The sequence below is a fragment of the Cucumis sativus genome, chromosome 6 (assembly GCF_000004075.3).
Source record: "Cucumis sativus cultivar 9930 chromosome 6, Cucumber_9930_V3, whole genome shotgun sequence".
Classification (NCBI taxonomy): Eukaryota; Viridiplantae; Streptophyta; class Magnoliopsida; order Cucurbitales; family Cucurbitaceae; genus Cucumis; species Cucumis sativus.
Window position 1 is genome coordinate 18,437,486 of NC_026660.2, and position 18,464 is coordinate 18,455,949.

The window sequence follows — 18,464 nt, forward strand, 5'->3', positions numbered from 1 at the left end:
CAAAACTGACACTAAAATTTTCTTTATCAAAATTTAAACTATTATTCCAACCCTAGAATGATTTCATGTCATCTACTTTTGTTTTTTTTTTTTTTTAATTAATTGATTACATAAAGAAAATGCAAAGTAATGTTTATTATTATTATTATTATTATTATCATTCATATAAGCAATTAATTAATTAGACGGTTACCAACTTGAAGTATTATTTTGGAAGTAGGTTTTTAATAATTTGATGGGCGTTGGGTGATGAGGAGTACTATAGTATAGTGTGTCCTCCCAATTTTAATGCCCTAAACCTAAGCATATATTTAATTATGCTATTAAAATTTCTAATCACAATCCATTTTATTTTATTTTTATGCTCTATGGGCCTATATATTTTCAATGATATATATAACAATATTCACTTTTCGCGGGTCACATCCTATCAACCTATCTTATGGTTGTGTGATTGTACGATAACTCATATTCATTGTATTAATTAAAAAGTTTAATTAACATAGTTTGATGTAGTACTTAGGGATATGAACGCATATGGTTAGACATAATAGCTAATTTAAATCCTCAACTTTTCTTATTTTTTAGATATATATAACATTTAAAAAAAAATTAAAGGTCAAGTTTTTTAATCGTTTTGTTTCTAAAATGAAACCTATATAAACCTCTTTTATCTTTAGGGTGGATGAGTTTGGTAATAGAATTTAGGCTTTTAAAATAGTGTAATTCAAAACTCAGGTTTGGATTGAACGTTTTGGGTCTGGTTTATAATACCCAAACCAATTTTGTTTTCACATTTCTGAACTCGCGCCCTCTTTTTCCACCATTTTCACGTTGCACGATCTCATTTTCTTTCCGCCCTCATTTATTCCTCATCCATTCTAACGCCCATCAAGTTCTTAGAATTCTTGATTAAATCTCATGCTTTGTTGTCTATTTTTTACCAAAATGGTGACGTGTAAAACTATTCATCTTAATTCACTTATTACTTAAAAAAATCCTAATTCACTTCCAATTATTTCTCCTTAGGATATATATTTTCAAATGTTTTAAAAATGGGAATTTATACATTGGAGTTTTACTTGAATGCCCCTTTTGTATGCATAAATTTAGGATGACAGGGAAAGGGTAAAAAGGTAATTTTGAAGCTATTGATCTATAGATGTGGTTGCAAATGAAGAGGTTCTCTATTATTCCAAAACTCCTTTTTAGGGAAATTTAATTTAAGCTAATTTAGAGGGTCTTGTTTTAGTAATGAAGAAAGAGTACTAAACCTAACAAGTAGGTTTGGTATTATTTTTTTTTTTTGATATCCAACTTCCCATTTATAAAATTTTAGATTACACACAACATATATATATATATATACCTAAAAATATCAACAACATAAAGTGATTATAATTTAAAGTACTATAAAAAGCTTAACAAACATGACCCTCATCCGTGTTTTTGCATCCGCAATTTAAAACATAATCAATCAATAAAAATAGAATAATTTTATAATTCATCGTGTTTACCACACTTTAATTACAATGCATGGGAATCAAACATTCGTACCTTCAATCTTCAATTATATATTTTTTATCGGAGTGAAAATGATAGACCGAACAAATATTAATCAAGTTGATTAATCAAAACCGATTTAACTAAGGGTAGTTGGTTGAAATTGATTTAAAGATTTACTAGATCAATCTTAGTAAATTCATTAGTGATTTCGTTAAAATCCAACTTGTACCAACAATGCTTACTCCAAAATTTACTAAATTTCGTTTACTATATTACAAAAATATAATTTCAAAATAAAAATAAATAAATTATTACATTATCTTATTTTGTCAATTAATTACAATATTAGTTCATTTTGAATTTTTTTTTTGTCTATTTTAAAAGTATTCATAATAAAATTATGCTTTTTGTCAAAATTGAAAATTGAATTATTGAGTGAGTGTGTTTTATATTCTTAATTTTAAGTTAATTAAACATTATCCTTTTTTTTTCAAAGTATAAGATTTTGAATAAATAAAAATGAAAAAGTGACATTTTTAATTCTTAGAACTGAATATTATTTCTTAGATTCTCTTTTTTTTTAAATTAACTTTAAAATTAAAATATAAAAAATATTTCATACTACCTAAGCTTAAAAAAGAAAAGAAAAAGAAAAAGAAAAAGAGAAACAATATCAAACAATTATTAACAATTAAAACTAACTATCTAAAATTAATCAAATCAACTATTAATCACAAAATTATAGTCTCATACATGTGATGAAACATACATTCAACCAATTCATATTTGTTCTAAAATTTAGAGAATCGTTGAAACGAGAGATTATTTGATTATTCGATTCTTCGACGTTTAAATAAAAAAATTAAATCAAATATATCAAAATAGATAAATTGGTTAATAATCTAATACTTGAAATGTCAATATATATGATTTAAAAAAAAGAAGAAGAAGAAGAAGAAATTGGTGAAAGAAAATAGAAAGGAAAGGAAGGGATTGTGATCACGTGGTTGATTGAAGGGAATATTTAGAAAAAGGAAAGAGAGAAAGGGGAACTAATCAGAATCTTTCTTCTTTCTTCTTTTCCTTTTAATTAATAAGCTAACTTGATTCTAAAGCAAAAATCTCATTTTCACCCCCACACCCCTATACTATTTCCTTTTTACATTACCAACCCAACCAACCTTTTCTTTCTTTCTTTTTTCTTTTTTCTTTTTCTTCCATTATCACCTTTTTATATATAATTTATCTTTTTTTTGTACGAAGTATATAAAATTAAAAAAATAGATCATTCTATATGCGGATTAACATCTTACTCTTACTCCTTTCTCTTCTGTTAAGTACTCTCTATTCTTTATCGCTCTTTGCTCAGTAGTGATGAGAATCGAGAGCCTTCCGCACACATGCATGATAAGGTGGTTTTGGAAAAAAAAATCTCAAAAGTGGGGTAAATTTCATTATCTGGATATGAAATGTGGATCAACGGTGATTATTTGCCTTTTCAAACTTACACAATCCTAAAACTTTTAAATAAAGTGTATGGGTTGTTTATTGAAGAAACTTTTTCTCTCATGACTTTACAATCTACACGATTGTTGGATTCCCTTGAAAAAAACATACCTAATTGGCTAATTTCAATATCAAGTTGTCCCCTCTTTACCTAAAAATCCACCGTATGATGTATGAACTAATTTCCTTTTTCCATTTTTACCCAAACAACGCCACATCCTTAAATCTCTTACAATCTTATCAAAATAGAATCGTTAGCTTAGTTACGTTAATCAAAATTTCTCATCCTCAAAATTCACTTACCCACAATCAAACAACATAAAATTTAAAAAAGTTGCAATAATAGAAAGAAAAAAAACCATAGAGATAAAAACGATAGACGACCAAAAAAACATAGCCGAGCAACATCGAAGTCGATTTGGGTTGAAAAACAAGAGGGTTTGGTTTCGGAAAGCTTTAAATCAAGAATTTTTCAAAAGTATTTTTAAGTGTTAAACCGATTAATAACCGACTTTTATCGACAGTGATCATCCCTAGTAATTAATGTGATATCTATTATATACTCGATGGATGGATGGAGGAAGGTTAAGATGACGTATTAGTGTATATTAGAAATTGTTTTTCACTTTTTGGTGGGTCGTACGAGCATTTGAAGGACACGTGTTAGAAGATGAAGGAGTACCCCACATTGTCAATTCAAGAGATTTTTGGAGATTTCAACTTTTTGGTAAGTGGAGGGAAAGCCCATTGCCCACACACAAAATATCTTTACTTGCTTCCTTATCATCTTCATTACTTTCTTTCTTTTCTTTTCTCTTTTTAATTTAGCTAATCAAATCTTAAGATAACATATTTAGTTGGTTATATTGGTCATTATTAGTCCTAATTTTAATTAATTAACTTCTCATAAGTGTGAATAAATTAATTATACCTTTGTGTATGGTTGAAAGGTCTGTCAATATTGGAAATGATATCTCAAGACTTCCTTTTTTTACTAAATAAAGTGAAGCCTTAGTTTTCATAATTCACTTAATTTTGGTTTCATTTGTGTGGTAATTTAATCATCTCTATCCCAAACAAACACACTCCATCATGTCATTAACAAAAAAAAAAAAAAATCTAAATTTAATACGAAATTTCACAAATATCCTAAATTAAAATTTATTATTTTAATTAGAATTTGGTATATTTTTAGAACAATTTTAACCTTATTTTCATTATTTATTATATATGATTTTCAAAGTTAATTTTAAATTATTTTCATATTCATGTTAAGCTAAATGATAACTTTTTTTATTTATGTTATTATTATGGAAATAGATAAATCCTTTTTCTAATATGAAATAATATAATAATTAAATATAAATTTATATAACTATTTTCATTACCTTATAAAAAAATCTTAGAAATTTCTTTCCGAGCTGGCAATGAGTTCTTCATCTTTTTTTTTTTGTGATTTGTCACGTATATGTTACTGTATATATTCAATAATACATACATATATTCTTTTTTATGTTTTGTGATTTTTTTGTGTGTATATATACCAATATATACACATATTATATATCCATTCAATATCTTTTTTATTTATTAATAATTCATTTATGTTTTGTGATTTTTTACATATATACTATTACATATATTCAATAATACACATTTTCTTTTCATGTTTTGTGATTTTTTCTTGCTGCACTTATATACCTCTGTATATATAAATTATGTGTCCGATCAATTTCTTTTTTATTCTTACATATATATTTATGCATAATACATATATTTTTTGTGATTTGTTACATATACACTACTTCATATATTCAATAAAACATAAATGATGTTATCTTTAGTATATTCAATATACCCTAATATATTTAGAATATGAAATATAAATTCTTATTAACCTTAATTTTTTGGTAAATTTTTTTCGAAAGATCACTATACCAGTTAGTAACTGATGTTCTTCTTCTTCATCGTTCATACTTTCACCACTTTTCTATTATTCTACGTCTTTTATAAAGAAAATGGAATTAATATTCAACATATTCGAAGAATGAAACTTTTACTTTAAAAAAAAAAATATAAACCCTAACCCACATCCCTCATTGTTCTTCTTGTTGGTTCACCTTCTATAAACAAATTGATATAACATTTCATTTATAAAGTATACATTGTATTATTCAATATATACTATACTTAGGTGGAATATATGAAAAATAATGCAAAATGAATGAAAGAATGGAGGAAGTGAGAGATTGGACAGTGAGAGAAAGATCTAGAGAAGATTTTTTAACAAATTAAATAACCAAAACAAAAATAATTAAGAATTTTTTAATTATAATATTACCATTACAGAATTATTGACTTACCATATTTACATAGAATATCTAATAAATACAAATATTAATCATAATCCACTTTCCTTTTTCTTTTTTCTATTTTTTTAATATATTAATAATAATAAATATGAATAAATTAGTCATTTCGATCTTATATTTGTGTAAAATATTAGTCAATTAAGAACATTTATAAAAAAAATTGAGAAATTTATGTCAATCCTATAATATAGTATACAATTTTAGACTATATGAATTAAAAACTCAACAAATAAAAGTGGTAGATGGACCCTTCTATCTTGGGCTTTCTACACTTCGGGGTAGGCCCATTATCATAAATAACGAAGGAAAATATTGAGAAATACTAGCAATTAGATTTTAATTAATATAACAACGTATTAACAAAATCAAAATTTTTTGTAAATATAGTAAAATACGTCCAAGTCTATAACTAATAGAACATGTTGCAAATGTTCATTTTACTATATTTGCATTTTTTAGAAAAAATTATATACGTCATTTTTAGTTTTTGCGTTGGTATGTATATATATATACTTGTGTGTTTTCTTTGAAATAAATTTTGTGGATGAATGAGATGGAAAAATTGGAGTGTGGTTCCCACAAGCTACAAAATCAAAATGAAAAACCTTCAACCTAAGTTTAATTTTTTTTAAATCTTATTGTAACAATTGACAATTGACACTACTTTTATCGATGAATACCAAAATTGTTATCAATGCATTGATATTGAGTATTGAGAGACATTGATAGGGAGTGTTATATGAGTGTAAGCTTGATTATGAGTCTCCACCTGATTTTCCTACAGTGAGTATTGAATATATAGTTTAGATAGTCAGTAAATTCTACTACATGCATGTATTTAATATCAAACCATCTATTTGATAGGTATGAATATATAAAAGTAGTAGCAGGAACATAAATGAAATAGAAAGAGTATCAAATTAATTATCTTAATTAATAACAATAATCTTTCCATCTATTTAACAAACAATTTTTAATGCACAAAACCAATAGGAAAAACAAAGGATTTGATTTAACATGCCTGTGTGTGAGTAAATTGGAACAAGAAATTCATATATCTAACTAATTACATTTTTATCAATTAATCTCATCACTAATCCATATAACATTTCAGTAATAATTACACAATAAGTTTCTCAAATCTAATCTTTTTTAGCACTTATAATCAAAGAGTGGCCCTTTGTTTCCATTTTTTCCCTCCAAATACTAATCTCTACACTCAACCATCAAATACCTAAAGATCTTAATAAGAATATGAACAAGAACAAAGGTTCTAGGAACTAACCTGCATTTTGATTTCACTCCATATTTCAAGCAACAGCGGGCAAGTCCTTCAGCCATGGATCCAATGGCTTCCCCACAGAGTAAACTATGAAACCAATGCGTCTCAACTTCACGGCATCGACAATGTTGCGACCGTCAAACACGAATGAAGGCCTTTGCATATCGTTGTAGATTCTTTGGAAATCAAGTTTCTTAAACTCGTCCCATTCGGTTAGAAAGCAGAGTCCATGAGCATCTTTTGTTGCTTCATAAGCATCCCATTCGACGCGAACTTGTTTTATAGCAGTCGGCTCATTGGCTGAAGATGAGCCGGATGATCCCAATCGAACTTCTCCGTTGAAAGGTCTCTTTCGATGTGATCTGCAGAAACTTGTGGATCATATATGCTTAGATTTGCCTTTTCGCCTAACAAACCTTTGCACACATCAATGGCGGGTGTCTCTCTAGTGTCTCCTGTGTCTTTCTTGAATGCGAATCCGAGGATGGCTATCTTTTTGCCTGAGGCAGTGTTGAACATGGATGAAACCACTCGATTGACAAATCGGGACTTTTGGTAGTCGTTTATTCTGATGATATGTTTCCAGTAGTTTGCTACCTCTGGAAGGCCATTACATTCACAAATATACACTAGGTTTAAAATGTCCTTCTGGAAACAAGAACCGCCGAAACCTACACTCGCATTCAAGAACTTCGGGCCAATTCTTGTATCCGTACCAACCGAATGCGATACTTCACTGATATCTGCACCAGTTGCCTCACAGAGGGCGGAAATGGCATTAACTGAAGAAATCCTTTGAGCTAAAAAGGCATTGGCAGCTAGTTTTGATAGTTCAGCAGACCATAGATTAGTACACAGAATGCTCTCAACAGGCACCCAGTTAGCATACACATTTTTTAGTTTTTCTATCGCCTTAATTCCCTCGGGAGTTTCCGTCCACCTATAAGAACCCGGTTGGGAGTAAGAAGGTCTTGAATAGCAGTTCCCTCAGCAAGAAACTCAGGGTTTGAGAGTATTTGGAAGTTAATCCCGTCGCTGTTGTGAGTCAATATCTTTTCAATGGCCTCAGCTGTCTTCACAGGGACAGTAGATTTTTCAACCACAATCTTGTCCGATTTCGAAACATCGGCGATCATCCGAGCAGCGCTTTCCCAATACGTAAGATCAGCTGCTTTACCAGCTCCAAGGCCTGAGTTTTAGTTGGTGTATTGACAGAAACAAAGACTATATCAGCCTCACCAACGTGTTTCTCAACATCACAGCTAAAAAACAAATTCTTCCCTCTACATTGTTTCACCACATCTTCAAGGCCTGGCTCGTATATAGGAAGCTGTTCGCTATTCCAAGCATCGATCCTCGAAACCGAAATATCGACTACAGTTACCTCGATGAAGGGACACTTGAGAGCAATCACCGCCATTGTTGGGCCACCAACATAGCCAGCCCCAATGCAACAGATCTTCACCATTTCTATTTGATTCAAACAACAATCAGAAGCAAATGAAAGCAGATGATTACCTAAACTAAATGCAACTAAACAAAATCTCTAATTTTCTCATCAATAACTCCACATAACACATCTCCATTCCACAATCCAAATTCCAAACTACTAAAACCGTAAATCCTTCCAACTCTAATCGAGAACTAAATTTTGGTATAACAAAATAGTTAAGACCTAAAAATGCATGCAAGTAATCAATTCAACAACCAGAAATCCCTCTAAAATCACAGTTTCCACAACAGCATTCAACACCCAGACCTAAAATAGATTCACCCACCTACAAAAGTTTTGTTACTGGGCAAAATCAAACTCAAAGAAGCAAGAAAAGAACAAAGTAAGCAAAACCCAGAACATAAAAACACAAGACAGCATTGTAAAATCCAGGAGAAGCAAGATGAATGTGTGGTGCAATCTTAGAACAGAGATTATCTTAGAGAAATAAGGGGAAATGAAATCTTGAGATGAAGAACAGAGAAAATATTACCTCGAATATTTGAAGACACTCAAAATTTACTTGCAAAGAATGATGAAATACATTCATTACATATATAGGCCAAGAACAGTTTGCGATTCAATGCATTAACATTTTTGTCTTTTACTAAGAAAATGGCCCACTCTGTCCTCTGTCCATTTACTCAAAACCTATAAATTTGTCCAATTATCAACCGGTTTTGATTGCTCTACCTTCCTCGTTCCTAACAATTGAAAAGATGATTAAATACACGATACGATATTATGTCTTCAATCATTAAACTAGTTTGAAATTATGTTTTTCATTTTAACATGTGTTTCTGTGTTGGGTTCTGTTAGTTGAGTTAAACTCTTATTACACAATTTGATTTTAAATTATTAAAAGAACGAAATAGAAAAACATTTATACAAATATTCAATCTTGGATTTTTCACAAGATATATTCTTCTTCCTGGTTTAAAGTGTATTTATGTGATAAGCATTTAAAACACGATTTTAAATATCAAACTCGTCACTCATGCCCTCTTACATATTTTTGTTTTGCAATGACCTAATGTGGTTTGTTAGACATAGAGTCACAATAAGAAAAGACAAGTGGTTAATTACTGACTTCTATGAAAAAATTGTTATTATAAAATTTGGTGGAGAGACGAATTTCTCATGAAAATGATTGAGAATGTTCCAAACATATAACATATAATGATATATATATCATTGTAGATAGGACAATGATATGCCCAAAAACAAAGTGCAAATAATTTATTGTCTTCTTGTCTTGGTAACCGATGAGGTGGAAGCAAAATGTGATATGATTTCACATGTGATGTGAAATAATTTGTTCAAATGAAGTCTTGGTCTATAGTTTATCAAATATCAAATTTGAACTTGAAAAGGTGTAGATATTAGAGTACGTACAAGATCGGAATGGAATAAAGTTTGACTAGCATCAACCAATCCCTGGAAAAAAAATTTGAAAAAGTAACCTATAACTCCAATTTACCATCGTCCAAACATTTGATTTTTGTTTTAATTTGATGCTTAAGTTTAAGATTCACACTTCTAATATTGATTTTTTCAACCCATACTCAATTTTCGATTTTTACATTTACGTCTATTGAAACTTAGAGCACTAAATTGAAACCGAAATCTAAAAAGTGAGGATTAAAAGTGTCACCAAATAAAGAAAAACTAGACCAAATTATATTTTATAGATATCCATCCTTAATCATTGAGGAGTGCAATTCTACCAAGATTGCTTTTAAAAGAAAATGGAAGTAGTTATATAAAGGTAATTAACATATAGTCCTGTTGACATAAGTTCTTGTAGTAAAATTAATTATGAAAATAAAAACTAGTAAGTTCAAATCTATCACCGTATGTATATATGTATGTATGTATTGCTGAACTAAAAAATTTCATGACATTTTCACATTTGCCAGAAGAAATTAAAGCGCACAATTAGGACAACTCAAACTGTAGCCAATGACAACAAAAGCAAAAGCATCAAACACTGTAGAATTACCCTTCTTTCATATTCTCAGATTTCTAAGAAGCCAAGAAATTCTTGAACCATTGAACCGAGTCCTTGGGGTATCTCTTCAGCTTATCCTTGTAATCAACAAAGTAAAGGCCAAACCTTGAAGAGAAACCAGCTGCCCACTCCCAATTATCCAATAGAGACCATACGAAATACCCTTTCACATTGCAACCGTCTTCCCTGGAGAGCACACAAACCATATTTACATGACCAGACAAGTAAAATCACCATTGACAATTGAAGAACATGAAGAAGAACTCACTTGATGGAGGCCAAAAGGTTTGTTAAGTAGCCGTTGTGGTATCTGATCCTCTTCTCATCCTTCAATGCTTCTTTGATTGGTTTGAATGGGTCATTTGGGTCGTCCATCCCTGTTATAAACCCAATAACAATGAATCAGAACTTTACTTTTTGTCCAAATTTTGTGTGCTTCGGAGAGCTTTGTATTTACCATTTTCAGTGATGATCACTAGTGGGTTTCCATAGTTGTTCTTTATGTAATTCATCAAACTTCGCATCCCACGAGGAACAATGTATAACCATATTGAATTTGCCTGCAAGTTCATAAAAAAAAAAAGATTGAGAAATTAGAATAGATTAGAGTCTTCGTTTTTTTTTTTTTTTTTTGTCTTCTGGTTTTGCCAAAGATTAAAAGCAGTATCCTACCCTTTCTGCAATGGTTTTCAAACCTTTGAATGCTGCATAAACAAAAAACAGAACCAGGGGAGAGTATTAAAAGGGGTAAACTTCAAATTCTGATTCTGATATTTCTAAAGTATTCAAAAGAGGTGGTGATGATCAGATTAAGAGTTCTTACGAACGGTGAGGGCGCCAGAATCAGCAATGGTGTCATTCAGTGTGGCACCAATAATGTTTGAGCGGTTGTGATAAGCATAAAATGTGGTGTAGTGATTTATACCAACAAAATCCTGAGACCCTTTCACCAAAGCCGCCTGCGACGGGGAAAACGTCGGTAGTCGCCCTCCGACCCTGCTTCTCATGGAGGTTGGATAATCTCCAAAGATCAACGGGTTGAGAAACCTGAAAGTGAATGAAAATAAAACCCAATATGATCACCTCCATTGCACCAACAGAAATAGAATGAAACTGAAACATATTGCTATGAATCATCACCATCCAAGCTGAAAATCTTGAGCTCTTTTGGCTGCGTCAATGTCTTCGGTGGAATTCGAACCCGGTTCAAACCAGATAACATCGAGCGACATCCCAATCACTCCCTTCTGTATCCTCTGCAAAAATTCCACATTCTTTCATCAAAACATTTCACAATCTCATTCAAATGAAACCAGAAAGCAGAAACAGAACAATGTATCTGAGGAATACGAATTTCAATGAAAAATAAATCTCATTATAGGGTTTTTTTTTTTTTTTTCTTTCTTACCTTGTACTTTCTTCTGTAAATATCGGAGACAGTAGCATGAGAGAGGAGAAGATTATGGCCAACAATGTAAGGCTCGGTAGCAGAGTTGCCATCCCGACAAGTTATGTGACCAAGAATGGAGCAACGTCCCGGCGCCTGGAGACCAAGATCGTAGCCCTGTGTAGCGAAGGTATGGGGTTCGTTGAAAGTAATCCAATGCTTGACTCGATCGCCGAACTTCTGAAAGCATGTTTCGGCGAAAACCGCGAAATCGTTTCTGCAATTTCGAAGGTGTGAACTGAAATGGAATAGGAGTTAGGGTTAGGGTTAGAGTTAGAGTTTAGGGAATTACTTACATGATTTGGGGACTGAGCCAGCCAGTGTATTTGTCTTCTAGGGCTTGAGGAAGGTCCCAGTGATAGAGAGTGACATAGGGTTCAATTCCTAATTGAAGAAGGAGATGCAGGATTCAAACACCATTGAATTAAAGAACAAAGAAAATGGCGTGAAGATGAAGAAGATTCATACCATTGGCTAATAGAGCATTGATGAAATTGTTGTAATGAGCAACTCCTGCGTCATTCACCTCTCCATTTCCATCTAATATATCAACCAAAAATCACATCACACCTTATTAATAATCTCTTTTTTTCAGTTAATTACTAATAATCTTTTTAACCAAAAAACAAAATATTTATTAAAAAAAACAAAACACCAACAAAAATTCAATTTATTAAATAAAAAATTGCAATTTAAGGTTGTGTTACATAAATTTTAAACAATTAACTAGTTAAGTCAGTTTAGTCTCATGATTTTAAAAGTTCCAATTTTATCAAATCGAACTAGATATCTTTGTTGAAATGAAGAATAGTATATATATAGGAAAGAAAAGAGGATGAATTACTTGGGAAGATCCGAGACCAAGCAATGGAGAATCGGTAGGCATCCATACCCATATCCTTCATGAGTTTAATATCTTCCTGTTTCCAAAATTTTCATTTTTATTTATTTCAATTCTTCTAATTACATTTAATAGTTTGGTTAAATCTGTTCTAAAAAATGTATGTGTGTGGTTACCGGATACCGATGGTACTGATCCACTGTCACGTCTGCATTACTGAAATCAAGCACCTTTCCTGTCAATGTCATTAAAATAATATATTTACATATAAAATATTACAAAATTTTATAATATATCAGTGTTTATCAATACCATTAAAAAAAATATAAATATTTATCAATATCTATCGTTAATAGAATTTAAAATTTTATTATATATATTTTAGTATCTTCTCAAATTCCTTTTGATTTCTAATGCATAAACAATATCCTTGTTTAACCTATCGTGGCATTAATATTGAGATATTGTTTAACCTATTGTGGCATTAATATTGATCAAGAAGACAATGATAATATGTTGACTATATTTAGAAATTAGGTTAAAATTATGTTATGTTTTAATTCGAAATATATATAACTTAGTTGACAGAAAATTATGCGTTGTTTTTTTTTTAAAAAAAGAAAGAAATTCAATTTTGTTTTTGGTATGACATGCCTTATTTAATTGCATCCTCACTCGATTAATATTAGGATAATTATTTTAATATCAAAATTATTGAAGATTATTTATAAATTTAAGAAAATGTCACAATTTATTTGAAAAATATATTTCAATTAAATAACATTTCAAAATTATATTTATAAACATTTGGATGATTCTAAGAAAAGAAAAGTTAAGTTGCAGATCAAACTTAAATTTTGTTTATACTTTTTTATTTTACTTTTTTATTTTATTTTTCACTTTTTTTATAAAAATAAATAATAAACAATTACCAAATGTATGAGAAAACGTATCCCAAATTGTGGGTCCTCTTCCGTCATCTTTTACCGCGCCTTCGTACTGTATTCACGTAGAGTTAAAAAAAACAAAACTACAATGAGTGACAGAGTCAATAATTACGTATAGAGTATCATGTCACTAAAAGAATATAAAACTATGGTAAAAGTAATTCATAACTTCATAGTTTAACTAATTTAATACATATTACGAGTGTTCTCTACAAACATTTTATGTTTCATAATTGAACTAAATTCCCTAAATGAAAAGATATGATTATGAGACTAGCAAATACACTATTTGAAGAACTACATAAGCATCGTGAATATTATCATTATGTTTTAAAAAATTTAGTCGTACTAGAAATTTAAGATGATGGCTCAGTAATTTTGATTGTTAATTTTCTTTTAAAATATCTTTCCATATTGTCGTGTATTGTCAATAAAATTATAATATATAATTAACTAAGTAATAGAACTCTCAAATTTATTTGAAAATTAGGTAGAAAAAGGAAAAATAAAAATTAACAGTATTTTTTAATGGAATATTATTGAGATGTAAGAATGAAATTTTAGGTCGGAATCTCGTAAATTCCTTTGTTGTTATTGTTTTTCTTTTTAAACTCAAAAATATTTATTTTAGTGCTAAATTCATATTTTAGACAGAAAATTTGATATTAAAATAAAAATTAAAAGTACAAATATGATTACAATTGAAAAAAGAAACAGATGATAAAAACAATTTAAACAAATAAAATGACAACATGGTGAAGAAATATTGGTATTCACACGTTCTAATAAGATTGTAATGCAATCCACAGTTCGTATCTGAATTGATCTTTTTGAGTCCGAATAATATTATTAAACTTATTTCGTTTTGAATTTTTTTTGTTAAAACTATATTTTTCTTTGTTTCAACTTGGGGTGAATAATTTGAATTCATAACCTCAATTCATGTCGACATTTCATTTTTGTTTTGCCCTCAACTTGACATGCACCACTATATTGACCCTCAAGGATTAATAGTAAGGATTATATTTCAACTTTTCAAATAACCCTTACCAATATTTGTTAACATTCCATTTTCTTGAAAGAAACAAGATCGTGTGAGATTTTAAGGATAATTTTCTAGAATTCATGATATTTTTGTATCAAAATGATCAAATTACAAAACACAGATTGTTTGCTTATTTTGGAAATGCCTTTTTCTTTTATTTCTACAAAGAGAAAACTTGTTTTCAAGTAATTTAAAAACATAAAACGTAAAAACACAAAATGAAAGACAAATAAATAGTTACAAACCCAGATTTAAATTACTTGAAGCAAAAACGATAGTAACAAAGGCGTGCAAGAAAATAGAATTAACCTTAGAGAAAAAGTGCAAGGAAACAAATCAGCTTTCCTCTTAAAACCAACTCCATTCAAAGCTTAGTTTACTTCAATCAATCTTCTTTCTAACAGTTTAAAATTTGAGGAAAATTATTTCCCTCTCTCTAAAATTCTTTCCCCCATCTTTCTAAATTTACAATAATCAATCAATTTACGTTACACATTTTCAAATAACCAAATTTCCAATTATATTAATATACAATTTAAAATTTAGCTTTTTGTAAATAAGAATCCAAAATAAATTTATTTGGATCGTTTTTATTATCGTTTTTTATATAATTTTTTCAATTTATCATTTTTGCTAATTAAGATTTTTTCTATTTTTATTTTTTATAATAATTTATCTTTATTTTCTAACTCAAATTGTCAAAAATATAAAAACTAACAAAATATTACGCTTTAAAAATGGAAATAGTTTTTTTTTTTTCTACTTTTGAAAAAAAAAACCCTCTTTCTAAACAACAAATATACATACATCATAATAGTTAAAATGATATACCTAATAAATAGTATATTTTAAGGGTATATATATATATAAAGTATACACCATTAAATAAAATAACTATAACATTAATTAATAATATAAAAAAAAAAAAAACTGCACAAATTAAATCCTTGTCTCTTTCACATGCCAGAAAAATTCCATCCAATATAGTTTTCTATACTTTTTCTAGAATAACATTAATAACATAACATATTTATTTCTTTTTATGATTACAAATCAAATCCTTATCTCTTTCCTATTATCCCTTTTTTCCAGAAATTATTTCAATCTATGCAGTGTTCTTATGCCCAAAAAACCAACAACTGCATGTGTGTTCAAAATATACTTTTCGAGTAATATAATAAAAACAAAGTTACAAATAATAATAAAAAAAAAAGTTTTTCTATATTTTGTAAATATTTTTAATAAAACAAAAGCACATACCTCTGATTGAGTTTAAAATCACTTCGGTGGAGAAATTGATGTTGCAACGTTAAATTTTAAAAAAAGTATTATAACCTTGAAATTGAAAAATACGATTGTTCTAAATATTGCAATATTACAAATAACGCCCTCATATATTATTTTAATTATTTCTAAAACTGGACAAATTATATAAACTACCAAAAAGTTGGATCATAAGTATTCCAATTGTACCCTCACTCAAACTTCCTACTACCCAAACCCAATCCTAAGCTTAAAAAATTGTAAAAATGGTATAAGTTTGAGTGTTTAATTTCTATCGTTTTTTTATTTAGAAGTATATTATTTTCATATCTGGAAATAATAATTAAGAAAACGTTTAAAAAATAAGAAATAAATAAAGGAACCTGAAAAGCAGAGGAGGCAGTTCCGAAAACAAATCCGCTCGGAAAACTGCTTCTGCTGATCTGCGCCGAACAAATCTGAACCCCTAAAACCACCATGATTACGACTAACACGCCGACGCCTTTGGTGGCGCCTCTTCCTCCGGCCGTCATCAAGCCAAGAGATGGAGAGAGAGAGAGAGAGAGAATTTAAAATTTTGGTTTAGGAATTGGATTTTGTCGGTATTGCGTCGGGCAAATTGAAGTGAATATGAAGAGATGGAGAGAGAATAATGTGAACGGAGAGTGAGGGTGGCGAGGGTGGGGGAAAGAGCGTCAAAGAGAGAGGGAATTTCTGGCTGTCCTTTTTAAAATTGGCAGCGCAATTAGCTTTTGTGTGGAAATCCAACTAAAAAGAAAGTCCCTCAGTTCACACGCCTTCCATTCATTTATATACTTTTTTTTATATATATATAAATCACTTTTTTTTTATTATTATTTTTCCAATTATGCTTTTTTCTTAGGCCACAACGTATTGTTTTGTTGTCATCAATCCTAACTTAACAAATTTATCATTTTCATTTAATCTTTTTTAAACTAAAGTATTATTTTTTATCTTCAATTTAAGTATAGTTTATGAATTAAGTATCAATCCATCCATTTTTGGAGGTTAAAACTTTCGTATTTCATCAATATAATAAATTTATATAATAAGAGTACACCAATACTTTTTATCATTTAAAGATTGAAAAAATGTGTTAATTAACATTATTGTAAAGGTACCATCATCGCTAATTGAACCAATTATTCATCGTTCTTAAGATGAGTCCAATGGAAATGATTGGACAAGGCATTCCCACTTCTATCCAATGTGAACATGAATTTAGTATTTATTGGTTGCATAGGAGAACACAACCCAGTTGATGAAAATATTAGTTTAGTTTCAAATACTATTTAAATTATCAACCTCCTTGTTAAGAAATTTGTACGTATTTACCATTACAAATTAAGCTCTTTTCTTTTTCTTTTCCTCAAATGAGTAAATAGTTTTTCTAATATATATGCGAATTACTGTTATCTTTGAAGACTAAAAGACCTAGAATAATACTTTTGTTAAATTGTCTTTTGTTTTTATTTCATAGCTGGTTTTTTTTTTAATTTTATTATTATTAATTGATATGTTGAAATTAAATAGGCATAAATTTTAAAGTTAAATGACTAAAAATGTGTAGTTTTATTTAAACTTTATGCATAATCCCACGTCTATGTATTTAGACCAAAACGAAAAAGAAAATAGACACAAAATGGAAAGTTGTTTCCTTTTATAATTTAACTTATTTTTAAAGTTTTACATAATCATCATTTCAATATTAAACCTTTAAGAGAAGGAGAGGAAAATAACTGACAAAAGAAGAAGAAAAAGTATTAAATATTTGGCTCCGTTTAGTAATCAACTAATCATTTTATTTCCAATAATTTGTCCTATAGAATTCAAAATTTTAAGATTAGATGAGTGATATCGTTAATCTATGTCCACGTTAGCACATGTTTAACTCAAAAGTGTAAAAAGTAGTGTTAATATTTGGGAATATTAGGAAGATGTAGTTTGTACACGTCATTAGTCAAAGGTCCAGCTGGGCAATAACTCCTCCATTTCAATTGGATAGGAAAAGAAATTCTGACGATCCTATCACCTTTTGCCACGTTCACACTGCATGCATTGCGCGTGAGATTATCGTTTGTTATCAATTAATAAATTTGGAATCACAAATCATATATGACAAGTTCCAGAATGTTCTACACGCAACACTATGCTAAGGATGACGTGGTACATTTTATTTCTTTTTTCTTTTTTTATAAACTCACATGATCACAATTTTTTTTAAAAATATTTATATTAAATGATAAATTTACAAGTTCATATCTTGTTAGTTTGAAATTTGGTAGGAAATAAGAATATTGAAGTTTAATTTTATATAGATGTTGATGAAAATATATTCATGGCGTTTATCAAAATCTATCGTAATATATTTTATAAATATTTTTATTATTTTATCATTTATAATCACTTTTATATATTATACTTTAAATTTCACATTTAATTATTGTTATTTCATATTGTGGTATTTTAAAAATGGAAAAATATATGTTCTATATAGTATAACATGTGAATGATGCATGCATCAAATAGACCAAAAATGAAATATTAATTTTCTCCTAGCAAAGTGAAGAAAGAGTACAAGGAACAAGTTCTATATGTTGCATTCTCTCATACTCCATTCTTCTTTATTTCTATTCATTAAATTTCCTAAAATTATACAAACTATTTTTTAGAAGGAACAAAACACATTTATATTATATAGACCATTTTTTCAACCTAAAAAAATAGACTT

General features: G+C 29.0%; 2 protein-coding genes across 2 annotated transcripts; both read right to left on the minus strand.

Moving 5' to 3' along the window:
• Positions 1-5,977: 5,977 nt before the first annotated feature.
• Positions 5,978-8,642, minus strand: LOC116401645 (UDP-glucose 6-dehydrogenase 1-like). Its single transcript, XM_031887769.1, is given in 5 exon segments — positions 5,978-6,162; positions 6,670-6,960; positions 6,963-7,601; positions 7,604-7,858; positions 7,861-8,642. Coding segments are annotated over 4 exon segments (1,434 nt in total). The 5' UTR covers positions 8,135-8,642; the 3' UTR covers positions 5,978-6,162; positions 6,670-6,694.
• Positions 8,643-9,921: 1,279 nt separating this feature from the next.
• On the minus strand, positions 9,922-16,471 carry LOC101202924 (beta-glucosidase 40). Its single transcript, XM_011659098.2, has 13 exons — positions 16,096-16,471; positions 13,390-13,456; positions 12,634-12,692; positions 12,461-12,536; positions 12,085-12,156; positions 11,913-12,000; positions 11,578-11,833; positions 11,310-11,425; positions 10,993-11,216; positions 10,842-10,873; positions 10,627-10,729; positions 10,438-10,546; positions 9,922-10,355 (listed from the first exon to the last, which is right to left on the minus strand). The coding sequence occupies exons 1-13, from the start codon at positions 16,243-16,245 to the stop codon at positions 10,184-10,186; spliced, it is 1,524 nt and encodes a 507-aa protein (XP_011657400.1). The 5' UTR covers positions 16,246-16,471; the 3' UTR covers positions 9,922-10,183.
• Positions 16,472-18,464: the final 1,993 nt, after the last annotated feature.